Here is a 19,651-nt window from a genome sequence, read left to right as displayed (position 1 = left end):
GTGTGTTGTGTGTGTAAAAAGTTCAATTCAGATGAGTTTTCTGCTTTTTTTCTCTTGTGTTTTTCATGGTTTTGACAAAGGCATTTTTTTATTCACTGATACTGGTGATGTTCAGTTCTTTGTAAAAATTGTGTTTTGTATGGATCCATTATTGTAGCAAAAGTATTGGCTAATGTATAACCAGATCCACAAATGTGTAAAATAGATAAATAAAAAAATTGTGTGTCTGTCATTAGATCCACAAATGTGTAAAATAAATAAATAAATCTGTGTGTCTGTCATTAGATCCACAAATGTGTAAAATAAATAAATAAATCTGTGTGTCTGTCATTAGATCCACAATTGTGAATGGAGAAACGAGCAGTTGAGTGCACAGACTCCGTGCTTTGGCTCAGCCTGCATTTTGGCTCACCAGCGGCTGGTGGATCTCACCTCATCTTTAATTTTTGCACTCTGGCAGCCAGTGCTTTAATATTTAGTAAAGCTATATTAGTCTCCACGGAAATTTGCTTTTTTTTTATGTCTGTATTTGAAATGTGTCAGCTGATGCTCAGATTTGGAATACAAGGCACCGAATCCCTTTGCTGAATGAAAATGTTAATACCAGGGATTAAAGCAAAAAAATAAATGAATAAATTTAAAAATCTGACAATTTTTTTAACGGCCAAATCCTAAGATGTTCACCATCTGCCTTTTTCTAGAAACTCTTTTGCATCCTAGGATTTAAGGTAAAACAAGGTGGAGATAGTTAAGAAACCAGCAAATTGTTCTGCTGCTGAACAGATTCTATTTCACTCACTAACCGCTGCTGTTCTTTTCTAATGCAGCATCATATCGGAGTCAGGTGAAGTCAAAAAATGTGAAACTGTCGATGGAACGGGGAGGGTGTGGGAGGGGCGTCCCTCCTCCCAAATGGTGTATTTTTATCACACTTTTAGGGATGAAGAGATGAGAAAAAAGTCCATATTTCCTCACAAATTTTTTTTTATATATATTTACACAGAGTGAAGGTTGTGATAGCAGGAAAAAAATCTACTCATTTCATTACAACAATTTTCCATTCAAAACACACAATTCAAACCACAACGAGGACAAGTTGATGCAAAATGAAACTGCACAGCAACAGACAGTAAACTGATGTTCAACAGTAGAATAAATTTGTCATCAATAGCTGTGTAGTTTCAAAACAGTGAGGTTAGATACAAGATACAAGATCATTTTATTGATCATATGCAGGTTAACACAGAGTCAACAGTGCAATGAAATGCTTAGGATGAGAAGGACTGTTCAAACTCTTAGGAAGTGCAATATAAATACCGAAAATATAAGCATATGTAAAAAAAAAAAAAAAAAAAAAAAAAATGGTTCTACATGATATGAGGTAAAATAATCCATTTTAAAACTGCATGTTGGTGGTGCTTCATCATGTATCAGTGAGAAGGAAGCAGCTTCGCTTGAACTAAACTATTAACGGACACCTGAATCAACGCTCGGAATTTAACTGTTTCATGTCTTCCATCAGTTTGATTGGAGCAAAACTATGGGCCCATTATTGTAGCAAAAGTATTTGTAAATGTGCATTTTTATCCACAAATGTGTACAACCCAAATTCCAGTGAAGTTGGGACGTTGTGTAAAATGTAAATAAAACAGAATACAATGATTTTCAAATCCTCTTCAACCTATATTGAAGAGGATTGAAGAGGAGCCTTCAGCTTTCAGGCTCCTCTCCTGTGGAACCAGCTCCCAATTCAGATCAGGGAGACAGACACCCTCTCTACTTTTAAGATTAGGCTTAAAACTTTCCTTTTTGCTAAAGCTTATAGTTAGGGCTGGATCAGGTGACCCTGAACCATCCCTTAGTTATGCTGCTATAGACGTAGACTGCTGGGGGGTTCCCATGATGCACTGAGTGTTTCTTTCTCTTTTTGCTCTGTATGCACCACTCTGCATTTAATCATTAGTGATCGATCTCTGCTCCCCTCCACAGCATGTCTTTTTCCTGGTTCTCTCCCTCAGCCCCAACCAGTCCCAGCAGAAGACTGCCCCTCCCTGAGCCTGGTTCTGCTGGAGGTTTCTTCCTGTTAAAAGGGAGTTTTTCCTTCCCACTGTAGCCAAGTGCTTGCTCACAGGGGGTCGTTTTGACCGTTGGGGTTTTTACGTAATTATTGTATGGCCTTGCCTTACAATATAAAGCGCCTTGGGGCAACTGTTTGTTGTGATTTGGCGCTATATAAAAAAATTGATTGATTGATTGATATATTCAATTGAATACACCACAAAGACAAGATATTTAATGTTTAAACTGATAAACTTTATTGTTTTTGTGCAAATATTTGCTCATTTTGAAATGGATGTCTGCAACATATTTCAAAAAAGCTGGGACAGTGGTATGTTTCCCACTGTGTTACATCACCTTTCCTTCTCACAACACTCAATAAGTGTTTGGGAACTGAGGACACTAATTGTTGAAGCTTTGTAGGTGGAATTCTTTCCCATTCTTGCTTGATGTACGACTTCAGTTGTTCAACAGTCCGGGGTCTCCGTTGTCATATTTTGTGCTTCATAATGCGTCACACATTTTCACTGGGCGACAGGTCTGGACTGCAGGCAGGCCAGACTAGTACCCGCACTCTTTTACTATGAAGCCACGCTGTTGTAACACGTGCAGAATGTGTCTTGGCATTGTCTTGCTGAAATAAGCAGGGACGTCCCTGAAAAAGACGTTGCTTGGATGGCAGCATGTGTTGCTCCAAAACCTGGATGTATGTTTCAGCATTGATGGTGCCATCACAGATGTGTAAGTTTTCCATGCCATGGGCACTAACACACCCCCATACCATCACAGATGTGTAAGTTGTCCATGCCATGGGCACTAATACACCCCCATACCATCACAGATGTGTAAGTTGTCCATGCCATGGGCACTAACACACCCCCATACCATCACAGATGTGTAAGTTGTCCATGCCATGGGCACTAATACACCCCCATACCATCACAGATGTGTTAGTGCCCATGCCATGGGCACTAACACACCCCCATACCATCACAGATGTGTAAGTTGTCCATGCCATGGGCACTAACACACCCCCATACCATCACAGATGTGTAAGTTGTCCATGCCATGGGCACTAACACACCCCCATACCATCACAGATGTGTAAGTTGTCCATGCCATGGACACAAACACACCCCCATACCATCACAGATGCTGGCTTTTGAACTTTGAGCTGGTAACAATCTGGATGGTCTTTTTCCTCTTTTGTCCAGAGGACACGACGTCCATGATTTCGAAAAACAATTTGAATTGTGGACTCATCAGACCACAGCACACTTTTCCACTTTGTGTCTGTCCATTTCAAATGAGTTCGGGCCCAGAGAAGGCGGTGGTGTTTCTGGATGTTGTTGATGTTTAGCTTGCCACTTACATGTAGAAAGTTCTCCAGATTCTCTTAATCTTCTGATTATATTATGGACTGTAGATGATGGAATCCATAAATTCCTTGCAATTGAATGTTGAGAAACATTGTTCTCAAACTGTTGAACTATTTTTTCATGCAGTTGTTCACAAAGTGGTGATCCTCGCCCCATCTTTGCTTGTGAACGGCTGAGACTTTTGGGGATGCTCCTTTTATATCCAATCATGACACTCACCTGTTTCCAATTAACCTGTTCACCTGTGGAATGTTCCAAACAGGTGTTCTTTGAGCATTCATTAACTTTACCAGTCTTTTGTCCCAATGTTTTTGAAAAGTGTTGCAGGCATCCATTTCAAAATGAGCAAATATTTGTTCAAAAACAATAAAGTTTATCAGTTTGAACATTAAATATCTTGTCTTTGTGGTGTATTCAATTGAATATAAGTTGAAGAGGATTTGAAAATCATTGTATTCTGTTTTTATTTACATTTCACACAACGTCCCAACTTCACTGGAATTGGGGTTATAAAAAAAATCTGTGGGTCTGTAATTAGATCCACAAATGTGTAAAAAAAAAAAAAAAATCTGTGCATGTGTATCCGTGTGTCTGTGAAACACGGGCCACTCAATTGGATGTGTTCTTACACACGACTTTTGCTACAGTTCTGCCACGTTAGGTCTGTAAATGTGTGCAGCGATTTGTAGTGGAGACTAACCACCAGGGGGCGCAAGCACTAATGATATTAGTCACTGCTACTGTTTTAAGCCTGGCCGGGTCCTCAAAGAAGAAAAAACTAATTTAAAGTGGATTGTTTTTGTACATATGATTTATGGTATATGTATAGTCTCTAGAAGGTTATCTAACTTTTTCCCACAATCTAGTGTTATAAAAAAAACAGTCAAATTACAATATGTTGCTATATCAAATTGCAATACTTGTAGAGTTGCAATATGTATTAAATCAACATGCAAGTATTGTGATATGTATCATCTCAGGAGGTAGCGTGTCGTCCCAGCCCTCAGGTTTAGCACCATGTGTACACCAGTGTGGTGGCTGACGTGCCCCAAAAGCATTTGTGCCTTGTGTTGATCACCGTTTGTTAATATAAGGCTATTTATAATTTTGTGTCTTTTATTCCTGTTAGACAAAGGCAGTGATGGACAGGCTGCAGAAGACTGTGTCATCAGAAGGGAGGTTCAAGAATCTCAGAGAGACACTGAAAAAGTAAATAACCAGCGAAGAGTAGTACATGTGGCACAAATCAAGTTCTTCAAAACTTCCTAATATTTGTACTGTGTGTGTGTGTGTGTGTGTGTGTGTGTGTGTGTGTGTGTGTGTGTGTGTGTGTGTGTGTGTGTGTGTGTGTGTGTGTGTGTGTGTGTGTGTGTGTGTGTGTGTAGCTGTAATCCTCCATGTGTCCCTTATCTGGGCATGTACCTCACTGACCTGGCCTTCATTGAAGAGGGAACTCCAAACTTCACTGAGGAAGGCCTAGTTAACTTCTCCAAGATGAGGATGGTAAAGACAAAGGCCTGTTCTTGGATCATTCCTCTTACGACTTCGATGGCTGATTTTTCTGTTTCTCTCATATTCAGATTTCACATATTATCAGAGAGATCCGTCAGTTCCAGCAGGCCCCTTACCGAATAGAGCATCAACCCAAGGTAGAGCTTTTCAAATACTACAATCCCTGGCAAAACTTATGGAATCACCGCCTTGGACAGGGCTGTACGCTTAGCTTTTTCACTAGGAGCACAGGTGCTCCTAAATGAAAAAATTTAGGAGCACAGATAAAAATTTAGGAGCACTGTGAAATTTCTTGATACAATTTTATTATTAGCGCAAAGACACATACTTTACAGAGAGTACCTTTTCTACACACACATGCACATTTTATATGATTCTAATGTATTTATTTCATTGTTTTTTACTTCCTTTTCTATCGTTATTTACATCATTGCTTTTGTCCATTTCATTACTTTTTGCTGTGTATTTCTTGTATTATTTTAAACCCTCACACACATATAACATCCCCATCCCACTTTTTATACTCAGGTCGCCTGCTACGCTTAGCTACATTCAACCAACGGTCCACAGCACACTCTCTCACACACACACTCTTGTCGATTTGTACAGATGTGGGAATGGTTTTCTCTATGGGATATACAGTGGTTCCTCGTTTATCGTGGGAGTTACATTCTAAAAATAGCCCACGATAGGCAAAATCCGCGAAGTGGCCAGCGTTATTTTTTTACAATTATTATAGACGTTTTAAAGCTGTAAAACTTCTCACTACACACTTTATACACTTTTCTCAATCAGGCATGAACATTTTCTCACTTTTCTCTCGTGTGTAAACACTCTCAAAGTTCAAACCTGAGTAGAAAAATCCCAGCCCCCCCACTCCCCAATTCAAGGGGGTACCTATGCTTGTCCCCCATGTTGAAAATATACCCTCTATCTAGGGAAAATCTTCAGACAATCACCCCCCTATCATGGGCTTTTTTGCATGATATTTTTTTTATAATTTTATTTTTTACTGGGGTCTGACGAAAAACTACCCCCTTTTCGAAACTCTCAGAAGATGGTTTGAAAATAGGGCTGCCACAAACGACTATTTTGATAGTTGACTAGTCAACGATTATTTTTGCGATTAGTCAAATCAAATCAATTTTATTTATATAGCGCCAAATCACAACAAACAGTTTCCCCAAGGCACTTTATATTGTAAGGCAAGGCCATACAATAATTACGGAAAAACCCCAACGGTCAAAACGACCCCCTGTGAGCAAGCACTTGGCAACAGTGGGAAGGAGAAACTCCCTTTTAACAGGAAGAAACCTCCAGCAGAACCAGGCTCAGGGAGGGGCAGTCTGCTGCTGGGATTGGTTGGGGCTAAGGGAGAGAACCAGGAAAAAGACATGCTGTGGAGGGTAACAGAGATCAATCACTAATAAAAATGAGGTGGGCTTCATAGATAATTGGCAAAGCTTCTGGGGAAAACCTGGTCTTGTTAGGAGAGACGGCATCCATCCCACTTTGGATGGAGCAGCTCTCATTTCTAGAAATCTGGCCAATTTTCTTAAATCCTCCAAACCGTGACTATCCAGGGTTGGGACCAGGAAGCAGAGTTGTAGTCTTACACACCTCTCTGCAGCTTCTCTCCCCCTGCCATCCCCTCATTACCCCATCCCCGTAGAGACGGTGCCTGCTCCCAGACCACCAATAACCAGCAAAAATCTATTTAAGCATATAAATTCAAAAAGAAAAAATAATATAGCACCTTCAACTGCACCACAGACTAAAACAGTTAAATGTGGTCTATTAAACATTAGGTCTCTCTCTTCTAAGTCCCTGTTAGTAAATGATATAATAATTGATCAACATATTGATTTATTCTGCCTTACAGAAACCTGGTTACAGCAGGATGAATATGTTAGTTTAAATGAGTCAACACCCCTGAGTCACACTAACTGCCAGAACGCTCGTAGCACGGGCCGAGGCGGAGGATTAGCAGCAATCTTCCATTCCAGCTTATTAATTAATCAAAGACCCAGACAGAGCTTTAATTCATTTGAAAGCTTGACTCTTAGTCTTGTCCATCCAAATTGGAAGTCCCAAACACCAGTTTTATTTGTTATTATCTATCGTCCTCCTGGTCGTTACTGTGAGTTTCTCTGTGAATTTTCAGACCTTTTGTCTGACTTAGTGCTTAGCTCAGATAAGATAATTATAGTGGGCGATTTTAACATCCACACAGATGCTGAGAATGACAGCCTCAACACTGCATTTAATCTATTATTAGACTCAATTGGCTTTGCTCAAAATGTAAATGAGTCCACCCACCACTTTAATCATATCTTAGATCTTGTTCTGACTTATGGTATGGAAATTGAAGACTTAACAGTATTCCCTGAAAACTCCCTTCTGTCTGATCATTTCTTAATAACATTTACATTTACTCTGATGGACTACCCAGCAGTGGGGAATAAGTTTCATTACACTAGAAGTCTTTCAGAAATCGCTGTAACTAGGTTTAAGGATATGATTCCTTCTTTATGTTCTCTAATGCCATATACCAACACACTGCAGAGTAGCTACCTAAACTCTGTAAGTGAGATAGAGTATCTTGTCAATAGTTTTACATCCTCATTGAAGACAACTTTGGATGCTGTAGCTCCTTTGAAAAGGGGCTTTAAATCAGAAGTGCCTGACTCCGTGGTATAACTCACAAACTCGCAGCTTAAAGCAGTTAACCCGTAAGTTGGAGAGGAAATGGCGTCTCACTAATTTAGAAGATCTTCACTTAGCCTGGAAAAAGAGTCTGTTGCTCTATAAAAAAAGCCCTCTGTAAAGCTAGGACATCTTACTACTCATCACTAATTGAAGAAAATAAGAATTATTAGACGGCATTGCTTAAATTTTCATTGTTACGCAGATGATACCCAGCTTTATCTATCCATGAAGCCAGAGGACACACACCATTTAGCTAAACTGCAGGATTGTCTTACAGACATAAAGACATGGATGACCTCTAATTTCCTGCTTTTAAACTCAGATAAAACTGAAGTTATTGTACTTGGCCCCACAAATCTTAGAAACATGGTGTCTAACCAGATCCTTACTCTGGATGGCATTACCCTGACCTCTAGTAATACTGTGAGAAATCTTGGAGTCATTTTTGCTCAGGATATGTCATTCAAAGCGCATATTAAACAAATATGTAGGACTGCTTATTTGCATTTACGCAATATCTCTAAAATTAGAAAGGTCTTGTCTCAGAGTGATGCTGAAAAACTAATTCATGCATTTATTTCCTCTAGGCTGGACTATTGTAATTCATTATTATCAGGTTGTCCTAAACGTTCCCTGAAAAGCCTTCAGTTAATTCAAAATGCTGCAGCTAGAGTACTGACAGGGACTAGAAGGAGAGAGCATATCTCACCCATATTGGCCTCTCTTCATTGGCTTCCTGTTAATTCTAGAATAGAATTTAAAATTCTTCTTCTTACTTATAAGGTTTTGAATAATCAGGTCCCATCTTATCTTAGGGACCTCGTAGTACCATATCACCCCAATAGAGCGCTTCGCTCTCAGACTGCAGGCTTACTTGTAGTTCCTAGGGTTTGTAAGAGTAGAATGGGAGGCAGAGCCTTCAGCTTTCAGGCTCCTCTCCTGTGGAACCAGCTCCCAATTCAGATCAGGGAGACAGACACCCTCTCTACTTTTAAGATTAGGCTTAAAACTTTCCTTTTTGCTAAAGCTTATAGTTAGGGCTGGATCAGGTGACCCTGAACCATCCCTTAGTTATGCTGCTATAGACTTAGACTGCTGGGAGGTTCCCATGATGCACTGAGTGTTTCTTTCTCTTTTTGCTCTTGTATGATTGATCTCTGCTCCCCTCCACAGCATGTCTTTTTCCTGGTTCCCTCCCTCAGCCCCAACCAGTCCCAGCAGAAGACTGCCCTCCCTGAGCCTGGTTCTGCTGGAGGTTTCTTCCTGTTAAAAGGGAGTTTTTCCTTCCCACTGTCGCCAAGTGCTTGCTCACAGGGGGTCGTTTTGACCGTTGGGGTTTTTACGTAATTATTGTATGGCCTTGCCTTACAATATAAAGCGCCTTGGGGCAACTGTTTGTTGTGATTTGGCGCTATATAAATAAACATTGATTGATTGATTGATTGATTGATTAAATGCAGAGTGGTGCATACAGAGCAAAAAGAGAAAGAAACACTCAGTGCATCATGGGAACCCCCCAGCAGTCTAAGTTTATAGCAGCATAACTAAGGGATGGTTCAGGGTCACCTGATCCAGCCCTAACTATAAGCTTTAGCAAAAAGGAAAGTTTTAAGCCTAATCTTAAAAGTAGAGAGGGTGTCTGTCTCCCTGATCTGAATTGGGAGCTGGTTCCACAGGAGAGGAGCCTGAAAGCTGAAGGCTCTGCCTCCCATTCTACTCTTACAAACCCTAGGAACTACAAGTAAGCCTGCAGTCTGAGAGCGAAGTGCTCTATTGGGGTGATATGGTACTATGAGGTCCCTAAGATAAGATGGGACCTGATTATTCAAAACCTTATAAGTAAGAAGAAGAATTTTAAATTCTATGGAAAATAGCAGCTGTTAAAGTTCAGAGTTCTCACCTGCTTTTTGTGATCTGTGCCTCTGAACATCACTGCAGCAGGGTTTTATTTTTTATCCAGTGTTTGCGTAATTTTTCCTCAGTTCATTCATATATTTTCATTTTTTAAGGATATTTGACCGTTTATTTCATCTCATGATCTCATAAATTCAGTATACGATGCGCACATGGTGTGAACAGGATGGTGCCATCAGAAAAACACCGGTAGAGAAAGAACAGAAAAAAGAAAAGTAAAGTGGGGGTTTTGTTGTTGTTGTTGTTTTGTTTTTTTTATGTTCACTCGGGTTAAAATCCTCTCTCTGCTCCATGCTCGCTGTGTCACGTGCACTGATGGTTCTCAGCAGAATGTAACATCTCGTGCCTCCGTTCACAGTCTGCAGCGAGTTGACACACACACACACAGCTCCTCCGTTAAACTGCGCATTTTAGACGGCTTTGAACAAGACGGCCAGCGTTTTAATCAGCCGTCTTATCCAAGTTTGAACGTTCAAATGACGGCAGGACGGCTCGATAGGCCGCGAAAGGTGAACCGCGTTATAGCGAGGGACCACTGTATTTATTTTAGGAGCAAAATGCAAATGAAAGGGTTGAAATACATTCTCGCACACGTGCGCCCGTTTTCTTTTTTTTCCTCGCACAATCAAATTTTAGGCCCAATATGCGAGCAAAACGCTCGCACTGTACAGCCCTGTTGGAGGATGTTCATTCAGTTGTTTAATGTTGTAGAAAAAAAGCAGATCACAGACATGACACAAAACTAAAGTCATTTCAAATGGCAGCTTTCTGGCTTTAAGAAACACTATAAGAAATCAGGAAAAAAAAATTGTTATGGAATCACTCAATTCTGAGGAAAAAATGATGGAATCATGAAAAACAAAAGAACGCTCCAACACATCACTAGTATTTTGTTGCACCACCTTCGGCTTTTATAACAGCTTGCAGTCTCTGAGGCATGGACTTAATGAGTGACAAACAGTACTCTTCATCAATCTGGCTCCAACTTTCTCTGATTGCTGTTGCCAGATCAGCTTTGCAGGTTGGAGCCTTGTCATGGACCATTTTCTTCAACTTCCACCAAAGATTTTCAATTGGATTAAGATCCGGACTATTTGCAGGCCATGACATTGACCCTATGTGTCTTTTTGCAAGGAATGTTTTCACAGTTTTTGCTCTATGGCAAGATGCATTATCATCTTGAAAAATTATTTCATCATCCCCAAACATCCTTTCAATTGATGGGATAAGAAAAGTGTCCAAAATATCAATGTAAACTTGTGCATTTATTGATGATGTAATGACAGCCATCTCCCCAGTGCCTTTACCTCACATGCAGCCCCATATCATCAATGACTGTGGAAATTTACATGTTCTCTTCAGGCAGTCATCTTTAGAAATCTCATTGGAACGGCACCAAACAAAAGTTCCAGCATCATCACCTTGCCCAATGCAGATTCGAGATTCATCACTGAATATGACTTTCATCCAATCATCCACAGTCCACGATTGCTTTTCCTTAGCCCATTGTAACCTTGTTTTTTTCTGTTTAGGTGTTAATGATGGCTTTCGTTTAGCTTTTCTGTATGTAAATCCCATTTCCTTTAGGCGGTTTCTTACAGTTCAGTCACAGACGTTGACTCCAGTTTCCTCCCATTCGTTCCTCATTTGTTTTGTTGTGCATTTTCGATTTTTGAGACATATTGCTTTAAGCTTTCTGTCTTGATGCTTTGATGTCTTCCTTGGTCTACCAGTATGTTTGCCTTTAACAACCTTCCCATGTTGTTTGTATTTGGTCCAGAGTTTAGACACAGCTGACTGTGAACAACCAACATCTTTTGCAACATTGTGTGATGATTTACTCTCTTTTAAGAGTTTGATAATCCTCTCCTTTGTTTCAGTTGACATCTCTCGTGTTGGAGCCATGATTCATGTCAGTCCACTTGGTGCAACAGCTCTCCAAGGTGTGATCACTCCTTTTTAGATGCAGACTAACGGGCAGATCTGATTTGATGCAGGTGTTAGTTTTGGGGATGAAAATTTACAGGATCATTCCATAATTTATTCCTCAGAATTGAGTGATTCCATATTTTTTTTCCCTCTGCTTGGTCTAAAAAAGTAACCGTTACTGACTGCGACAATTTTTTTCTTGATTTCTTATAGTGTTTCTTAAAGCCAGAAAGTTGCCATTTGAAATGACTTTAGTTTTGTGTCATGTCTGTGATCTGCTTTTTTTCTGCAAAATTAAACAACTGAATGAACATCCTCCGAGGCCGGTGATTCTATAATTTTTGCCAGGGGTTGTAGGTAGACTTGTTGGCAATTGCAGGAGATGATAGATGTATGAGAGATCTGTGTTTACTATAGTGGTGAAATTGAATACGCAGTCGGGGCATGTTATTGTGAGTAGTCTGTGGTAGTACTGACATTGCAGAGTGTTGTAGCCCATTGTCAAGTTGTGAAAATGTTCCACAAAGTCATGACATTGGGACAGATTGTGGCTCGGCCACACTGAGCAGTTCAACGTAATAAGTGCTACCTGTTTGGACAGTCGAGGTGAAATTATAGCAGGAAACCAGGCCACACGTTGGACATAAAAGTGTGCAGATGGTACATGCACAACAGCATCTAAGTGCCAGCGAATGCTGTCAATTCTGTCAGGCTTTGGGTCCTGTTTGCTGCTTTCCTGGTTTTGGTTTGCTTATATTGTTTTGTCTCTTGCTGGGGGGTTTTTCCTGCTGGATCTGTCTGTCGCTTTCTCTGTTGTCTGTCTGTGTTTTCTGGTGGTGGGTGTGTCCTTCTCCCTGGCCACTCCTTCTTTCTGAGCGTTCCACACACACCTGCTCTCAATCTGTACCTCATCACCTAGGTGTACATAAGCTCCTTTGTTTGCCTCATTTCTTCGCCAGATTGTTGCGCCTTGTGCCTACTCTCCAGCTCTGTATTGTATTCTTGTCCTGCCTGCTTCACGTGTGTTACGACTACCTGCCTGTATCCTCGACCACGCCTACTGCCTGATGTTTCTGTTTGTATTACTCTTGTTGGACTGCCTTTCCGTGTACCGAACCTCGTTTACTGTTTCAGTAAACTGCTGTGTCTTACAGAGCTTGTTGTCAGAGTCCTGCATTTGCGTCCAGCCTATTCCCCCCTTCAGACCTGTCAGAACAATCTGGCCAACAATGGACGCAGCGGACTCTACGACTTTCCAGCTTGCGGTACGTCACCACAGTAAGCAACTTGCCCAGCAAGAGGATCAGCTCACCGCTCTTAGCACCGGTCTTGGTGAGTTAGCTCAGCGACAGGACGCTTTCATGACGTCCGTGAGCTCCCAGTTGGAACAGCTCCTGTCAAAACTTCATATTCAGGCCAGCCTGGACCCAGCAAGAAGCAACATCTGCTCCCCGGTGCCACTTCCGCCCGCCGCCATGACGACCTTTGCACCGGAAGCAGCCATCTGTACTCAGCTTTCCCGCCCTGAACGATTCTCCGGGGAAACTGGTGACGTCATGCCCTTTATCACGCAATGTGAGTTGCATTTTGAACTGATGCCCTGTATGTTCCCGCCCGATCGGACGAAGATAGCATATCTCCCATTTTTCGGGCCAGGCTGCGGCGTGGGCTACTGCGGAGTGGAGCCGTCAGTCACCATCTTGCTCCTCCCCTCAAGCTTTCACCACGGCGCTCGAGCAGGTATTCCAGCACACACCGCCGGGATGCGAGGCAGCGCGCTCCCTACTGAGGCTCAAGCAGGGCACTCGCAGAGTGGCGGATTACGCTGTGGACTTCTGCATCCTGGCCACCAAGAGCGAGTGGAATCCAGTTGCACTTCAGGATGTGTTCTTCCAGGGACTGTCCGCCGAGATTCGTGATAAGCTGATCGCCGCCGAATTACCCGAGGAGTTGGAGGAGTTGATTGCACTGGCAATCCGGATCGCCCGACGTTTGGCGGAACTATCTCGCCGCGAGCCGCATCGTCTGCCCCGGCGCGCCTTCGCCTCGCACCCGAATCCCACCACGGCTCTTCACTCTGACGTCAAACGGCCTGGGACTAACGAGCCGACGCAGCATGGACGCACGCATCTGTCGCAGGAGGAACGACAGCGGAGATGTGACGAGGGACTATGTTTCTATTGCGGTAAACCAGGTCATTTGAATGCTCAATTACAATCTGATCACAATTCAGAAATGGTGCATGCCCTCGTAAATTCTGGGTCTGATGCCAATTTAATATTACTCTCCCTCGCCAAGTCCTTGCACCTTAAATTGTTTTGCATCTCACGACCTCTGGCAGTCAGGGCAGTGGACGGACATGAGCTTGGGAGAATCGCACTCAGTCCGTCCGACTAATTATCAGTGAGAACCATGTGGAAACAATCAGTTTTTTAGTGCTGGATAAAATGACTCACTCCGTCATTCTGGGGCATCCCTGGCTGCAACGGCACAGTCCCAATTTTGATTGGACTAAGGGTACGATAACTGGATGGGGGCCTTCGTGCCCCGGAAAATATTTAATCAGCCATAAGCTAATGCCTACGCTCATTCAGACGGACCTGGCCGGGGTCCCGCCTTGTTATCATGACCTTGCAACAGTGTTTAGTAAATCTAACGCTAAATCACTCCCACCTCATCGTATGTACGATTGCGCCATTGACTTGTTGCCTGGGGCCAGTCCTCCCCGAGGGAAATTATACTCGCTGTCCACCCCTGAACGTACCGCCATGTAGGCATACATACAGGAATCGTTGGATGCAGGATTAATACGGCCCTCATCGTCCCCTGCAGGGGCAGGATTTTTCTTTGTGGAGAAAAAGGATAAGACGCTTCGGCCTTGCATAGATTATCGAGGGTTAACTGTGAAGAACCGTTATCCCTTACCTTTGATGTTGTCCGCTTTTGAATCACTGGAGGGGGCTAAAGTATTCACCAAATTAGATCTCCGTAATGCTTATCATTTGGTCAGGATTAGAGAGGGCGACGAATGGAAGACGGCGTTTAACACCCCCTCCGGTCACTACGAGTATTTGGTGATGCCATTTGGGCTTACTAACACGCCGGCTGTCTTCCAGAACCTAGTTAATGATGTACTATGGGAGTTCTTGAATAAGTTTGTGTTCGTATATTTGGATGATATACTGATTTTCTCCCCTGACCTAGAAACGCACACCCGGCATGTACGGACCATGTTACAAACCCTTTTAAGGAACGGGTTGTATGTCAAAGAGGAGAAATGTGAATTCCATAAGCCTACTGTATCCTTTCTGGGTTTTGTTATTTCGGAGGGCAAGATTCAGATGGATCCTGAAAAGGTGGCTGCAGTACGTGATTGGGCGGTGCCCAGTTGCCGTAAAGAAGTTCAGAGGTTTTTGGGATTTGCAAGTTTCTATCGCAAGTTCAGCCGAAATTTCAGTTCGGTCACTGCGCCACTTCATAATGTAACGTCATCGCTACGTGTTCAAGTGGACACCGGAATGTGACGAGGTCCTTTAAGATCCTAAAGCAATGGTTCACTACCGCCCCAGTGCTACTCCTTCCTGACCCCGCACGGCAGTTCGTTGTTGAGGTTGATGCATCAGATGTAGGCCTGGGAGCAATTCTGTCTCAGATGTGTCCCACAGACATACGATTACATCCATGTGCCTTTCTTTCCCGTAAGTTGTCTGCCGCAGAATGTAATTATTGCATCGGCGATCGGGAGCTGCTTGTGGTCAAGGTGGCCTTGGAGGAGTGGCGACACTGGCTTGAGGGGGCACAGATACCATTCTTAGTCTATACTGATCATAAGAATTTGGCTTATTTACATTCCGCAAAGCGATTAAACGCTCGCCAGGATCGCTGGGCAATATTTTTCAGCCGATTCAACTTCGTGATCACTTACTGGCCCGGGTCAAAGAATGGTAAACCAAACGCCTTGTCCAGACAGTTTGATGATCCCAATGCTCCAACAGATCCCGGTAATATTTTGCCATCCACATGCTTTGTTTCTGCGATCACTTGGGACATTGAATCACGCATAAAGGCCGCACTTGAGAATGAAAACATACCTACCGAATGTCCTGCCGATCGATTGTTTGTTCCGGTTCCTCTTAGGGGGGCGGTTATCGAGTGGGGCCATAGCAGTTGCTTTTCCTGCCATCCAGGTATTAAAAAGACTATGTTTTTTCTGCAACAGTGGTTCTGGTGGCCTTGTATGAGTAGGGATGTTACTGAATTTGTTAATGCCTGTCAGGCTTGTGCCATGCACAAGTCCTCCACTCGTCCTCCTTCTGGGTCATTACTGCCTCTGTCAATTCCTAGACAGCCCTGGACTCATATCTCCCTGGACTTTGTTACTGGACTACCCCCTTCAAGGGGACACACAGTAATTCTCACTGTTGTTGATAGGTTTTCCAAAATGTGTCATTTTGTGCCTTTGCCGAAATTGCCTTCTGCCAAGGAGTTAGCAGAACTAATGCTCCAACATGTTTTTCGTCTCCATGGGTTTCCGCAGGACATAGTCTCCGACCGAGGTCCACAGTTCATCTCGGGATTTTGGAGGGAATTCTGCCGTCTCCTAGGGGCCACCTCCAGTCTCACTTCCGGGTACCATCCGCAAGCAAACAGTCAGTCAGAACGGTGTTATCAGGAATTGGAGAAAGGTTTGCGTATTCTGTGCTCACAACATCCATCCACCTGGTCCTTACAATTGTCATGGATTGAATTAGCACATAACAGTTTACCGTCAGCTTCTTCTGGGTATTCGCCTTTTCATGTGCTTTTCGGTCATCAACCTTCTTTGTTTACCCCCGATGATCTGCAATCTCCGGTTCCGTCTGCCCTCAGTTTGATTGTTCGGTGCCAACGGACCTGGGAGCGGGCTCGGCGGGCGCTCATCCATTCTTCGGCTCTTTATAAAGCGGCGGCCGATTGCAGGCGGACAGACGCTCCGGCCTATACTGTTGGTCAGAAAGTGTGGTTGTCGACACGTCACCTCCCGCTCCGTGGGGTTCCTCGTAAATTAGCACCCAGGTTCGTTGGTCCCTTCCCCATAGCTAAAGTCATCAATCCTGTTTCGGTTCGTCTTCAGTTACCTGCTTCCATGCGCATCCACCCCACGTTTCATGTTAGCCATGTTAAGCCTTATCGGTCCAGTCCACTGTGCCCTCCGGCCGTTCCCCCTCCTGACGCCCGGTGTGTGGATGGGGGTGCGGTTTTTACGGTTCGGCGGTTGCTTGTTTCGCGCCGCCGGGGTCGTGGTCTCCAGTATTTGGTGGACTGGGAGGGTTACGGTCCTGAGGAGCAGTCCTGGGTTCCCTCCCGTTTTGTGTTGGACCCCGGTCTTATTCATGCCTTTCATGCGGCTCATCCTGTGGCTCCTGGGCCGTCTGGGGTCAGCCCTTGAGGGGGGGTACTGTCAGGCTTTGGGTCCTGTTTGCTGCTTTCCTGGTTTTGGTTTGCTTATATTGTTTTGTCTCTTGCTGGGGGGGGTTTTCCTGTCTGGATCTGTCTGTCGCTTTCTGTGTTGTCTGTCTGTGTTTTCTGGTGGTGGGTGTGTCCTTCTCCCTGGCCACTCCTTCTTTCTGGGGCGTTCCACACACACACCTGCTCTCAATCTGTACCTCATCACCTGGGTGTACATAAGCTCCTTTGTTTGCCTCATTTCTTCGCCAGATTGTTGCGCCTTGTGCCTACTCTCCAGCTCTGTATTGTATTCTTGTCCTGCCTGCTTCACGTGTGTTACAACTACCTGCCTGTATCCTCGACCACGCCTACTGCCTGATGTTTCTGTTTGTATTACTCTTGTTGGACTGCCTTTCCGTGTACCGAACCTCGTTTACTGTTTCAGTAAACTGCTGTGTCTTACAGAGCTTTTTGTCAGAGTCCTGCATTTGCGTCCAGCCTATTCCGCCCTTCAGACCTGTCAAATTCAAGAAAGCAAGTTTTGGTACATAACACTTGGTAGTAAGCACACAGTCCACCCACATCTAGTCCAATGTTTGAACACCAGGAAAGAGGAAGAGCACATGTCCCCTTTTCTTCACATGGAACCACAAAACACAAGGAGACTCAGATGGAGCACCACAGCAGAAGAGTGGTTTATGATCAGTGTGGGCGGGGCTCTCAACATGGTAACACCCAGAAAAGGGGGACATTTCAGCTTTTCTATAGAAAACCATTGGATGGCGTCACACAGGCTCTGTCCGGTGTGTGTCCACTGTACAATCTGTGGTTTGAGTGGACGATGGATTTTCTAACTCCCTGGATGGCTGCACTGTTTTATTCCTGAACACATTTGACACATTTCAACACGTATAAATCATGTGACAAAGGTGAGCAGGGGCTTGTTTCCAGATGACTGAAGATTGGCACAAAAACAACAAAAAAAGAAACTTTTAAATAGAAAACAAGTGAAATCTCAGCTCGAACCTCCTTTGTGCCTTCTAGCAGTCTTTCATAGTTTTGTATCAAGAAGCCTGTTTTTGTTGTTGTTGTTGTTGTTATAAAACAATAAGAAAAACATGTAAAAGCTCAGCAGCAATTTGTTTTCTCTCATCCAGGTGACTCAGTTTCTGCTGGACAAGACGCTGGTGATGGATGAAGACACCCTGTACGAGCTCTCACTGAAAATCGAACCACGTGTACCCCCTGGCTGATAACATGACACACACACATAGACGCAGGTTTTCCAGGTTACAAAAACAACACGGGAAGCAAACAGAACACAAACACACACTTCTTTTACTCACATAGATGTACGTATTAAATAAAGCAGTTTTTTGCTCAGGAATCTCAGGTGGAAATGTGCCTTCTTCTCTTCAGTTATCTGCTGTCTGCATCCAGTAAATAGACTGATGTATATGGAACATACACAGGTTTTCTTATTTCTTTAGAGGTACAGTTTTGACTTTGGAACTATGAAACCTGATAAGTTACTCCAACTACAATATTTGAGGCAACTGATTACCTCAAACTGATTAACTCAACAAATCCTCATTAGTAATTTTATTTTAAGTGAAAGCCGGGGTGGTTTGGTTTCAGACTTAACATATTTTCTGGAATATAAGTTGTGGGTTTTTTTTTTATAGTTTGGGAGGCCCTGCTTCTTATACTGATGCAACCTATACTCTAAAAATTGGTTCACTATTAATAATAATTATTATAATAACTATTTATGTAGGGCTTTCTGTTGTGTGGGCCGCTGAAGAGGAGGTACTGCTGGCCCACCACCACCAGAGGGCGCCCTGCCTGGAGTGCGGGCTCCAGGCACCAGAGGGCGCCGCCGCCTCACGGGAGCAGCCTCGGTGACAGCTGTCACCCATCACCTGAGACAGCTGACGGCAATCATCAGTGGGGTATATCAGCAGGACGGCATCTCCACCTCATTGCCGAGATATCGTTCTACCTGGAAGGTAATATTCTCAGCTGACTGCTTGACAGTAACCTTTTGTGACTTTTGTGAGTGATAACAGACCTTTTTTCCAACGAGAGGTGGAGGTAGCTTTCCTGCCGTGTGGATTACTGGGTGCAAACGCGCCCACCTTTAATTGTGTTTTTGTTCCTCGCCAGCAGTACCAGGTCCGACACGCGGAGGCAGTGGCCACCTGGGAGTTCGGGACTTGGCGGCTCCAGTATACCCGGGGTCCTGTGGCGGAGGAAGCCGTGTGGTACCGGTCTTACCTTGGAGAGGCGTCTCCTATCTTCGAGCCTGCCCACACGACACTTTTGTAAATTGACTGTTGTCCATTTCTGTGATTGGTTGTATTCGTTGTGCACATTCACAACAGTAAAGCGTTGTTATTTGACTTACTCCATTGTCCGTTCATTTGCGCCCCCTGTTGTGGGTCTGTGTTCCTACACTTTCCCAACACTTTCTACATCACTCTCAGATATTAAAGAAATTTGATCTTTATTAACAGAGTTATGATTTTTTGAAAAGTTGTTCAATGTTAAAGGATAAGGATTTTTGCTGACTTTGACCTTTGACCTATGACCTTGAAAATTTAATCAGTTCTTGCCTTCAGGATATGAATCTTCAGTAAAAAAAAAAAAAAAAAAAAGGTCATGATGGTATATGAAAAATTGTGGACTCCAGGCTGTTCACAAACAAACAAACAAATATCCTC

At 43.4% G+C, this 19,651-nt stretch overlaps 1 protein-coding gene across 1 annotated transcript in view; it reads left to right on the top strand.

Moving 5' to 3' along the window:
• The window catches only part of rasgrf2a (Ras protein-specific guanine nucleotide-releasing factor 2a), a 117,609-nt gene extending 99,088 nt beyond the window's left edge, over positions 1–18,521 (top strand). Inside the window, exons 25-28 of the mRNA XM_034192770.1 lie at positions 4,567–4,646; positions 4,823–4,940; positions 5,018–5,086; positions 18,086–18,521. Coding sequence (XP_034048661.1) covers positions 4,567–4,646; positions 4,823–4,940; positions 5,018–5,086; positions 18,086–18,181 — 363 coding nt within the window. The 3' untranslated portion in view covers positions 18,182–18,521. The remainder of the gene's footprint in view (positions 1–4,566; positions 4,647–4,822; positions 4,941–5,017; positions 5,087–18,085) is intronic.
• The last annotated feature ends 1,130 nt before the right edge of the window (positions 18,522–19,651 follow it).

The sequence above is a fragment of the Thalassophryne amazonica genome, chromosome 17 (genome assembly GCF_902500255.1).
Source record: "Thalassophryne amazonica chromosome 17, fThaAma1.1, whole genome shotgun sequence".
In the NCBI taxonomy this organism is placed as follows: Eukaryota; Metazoa; Chordata; class Actinopteri; order Batrachoidiformes; family Batrachoididae; genus Thalassophryne; species Thalassophryne amazonica.
Note: the sequence above shows the minus strand (reverse complement) of the source record. Positions and strands in the feature narration are given on the sequence as shown.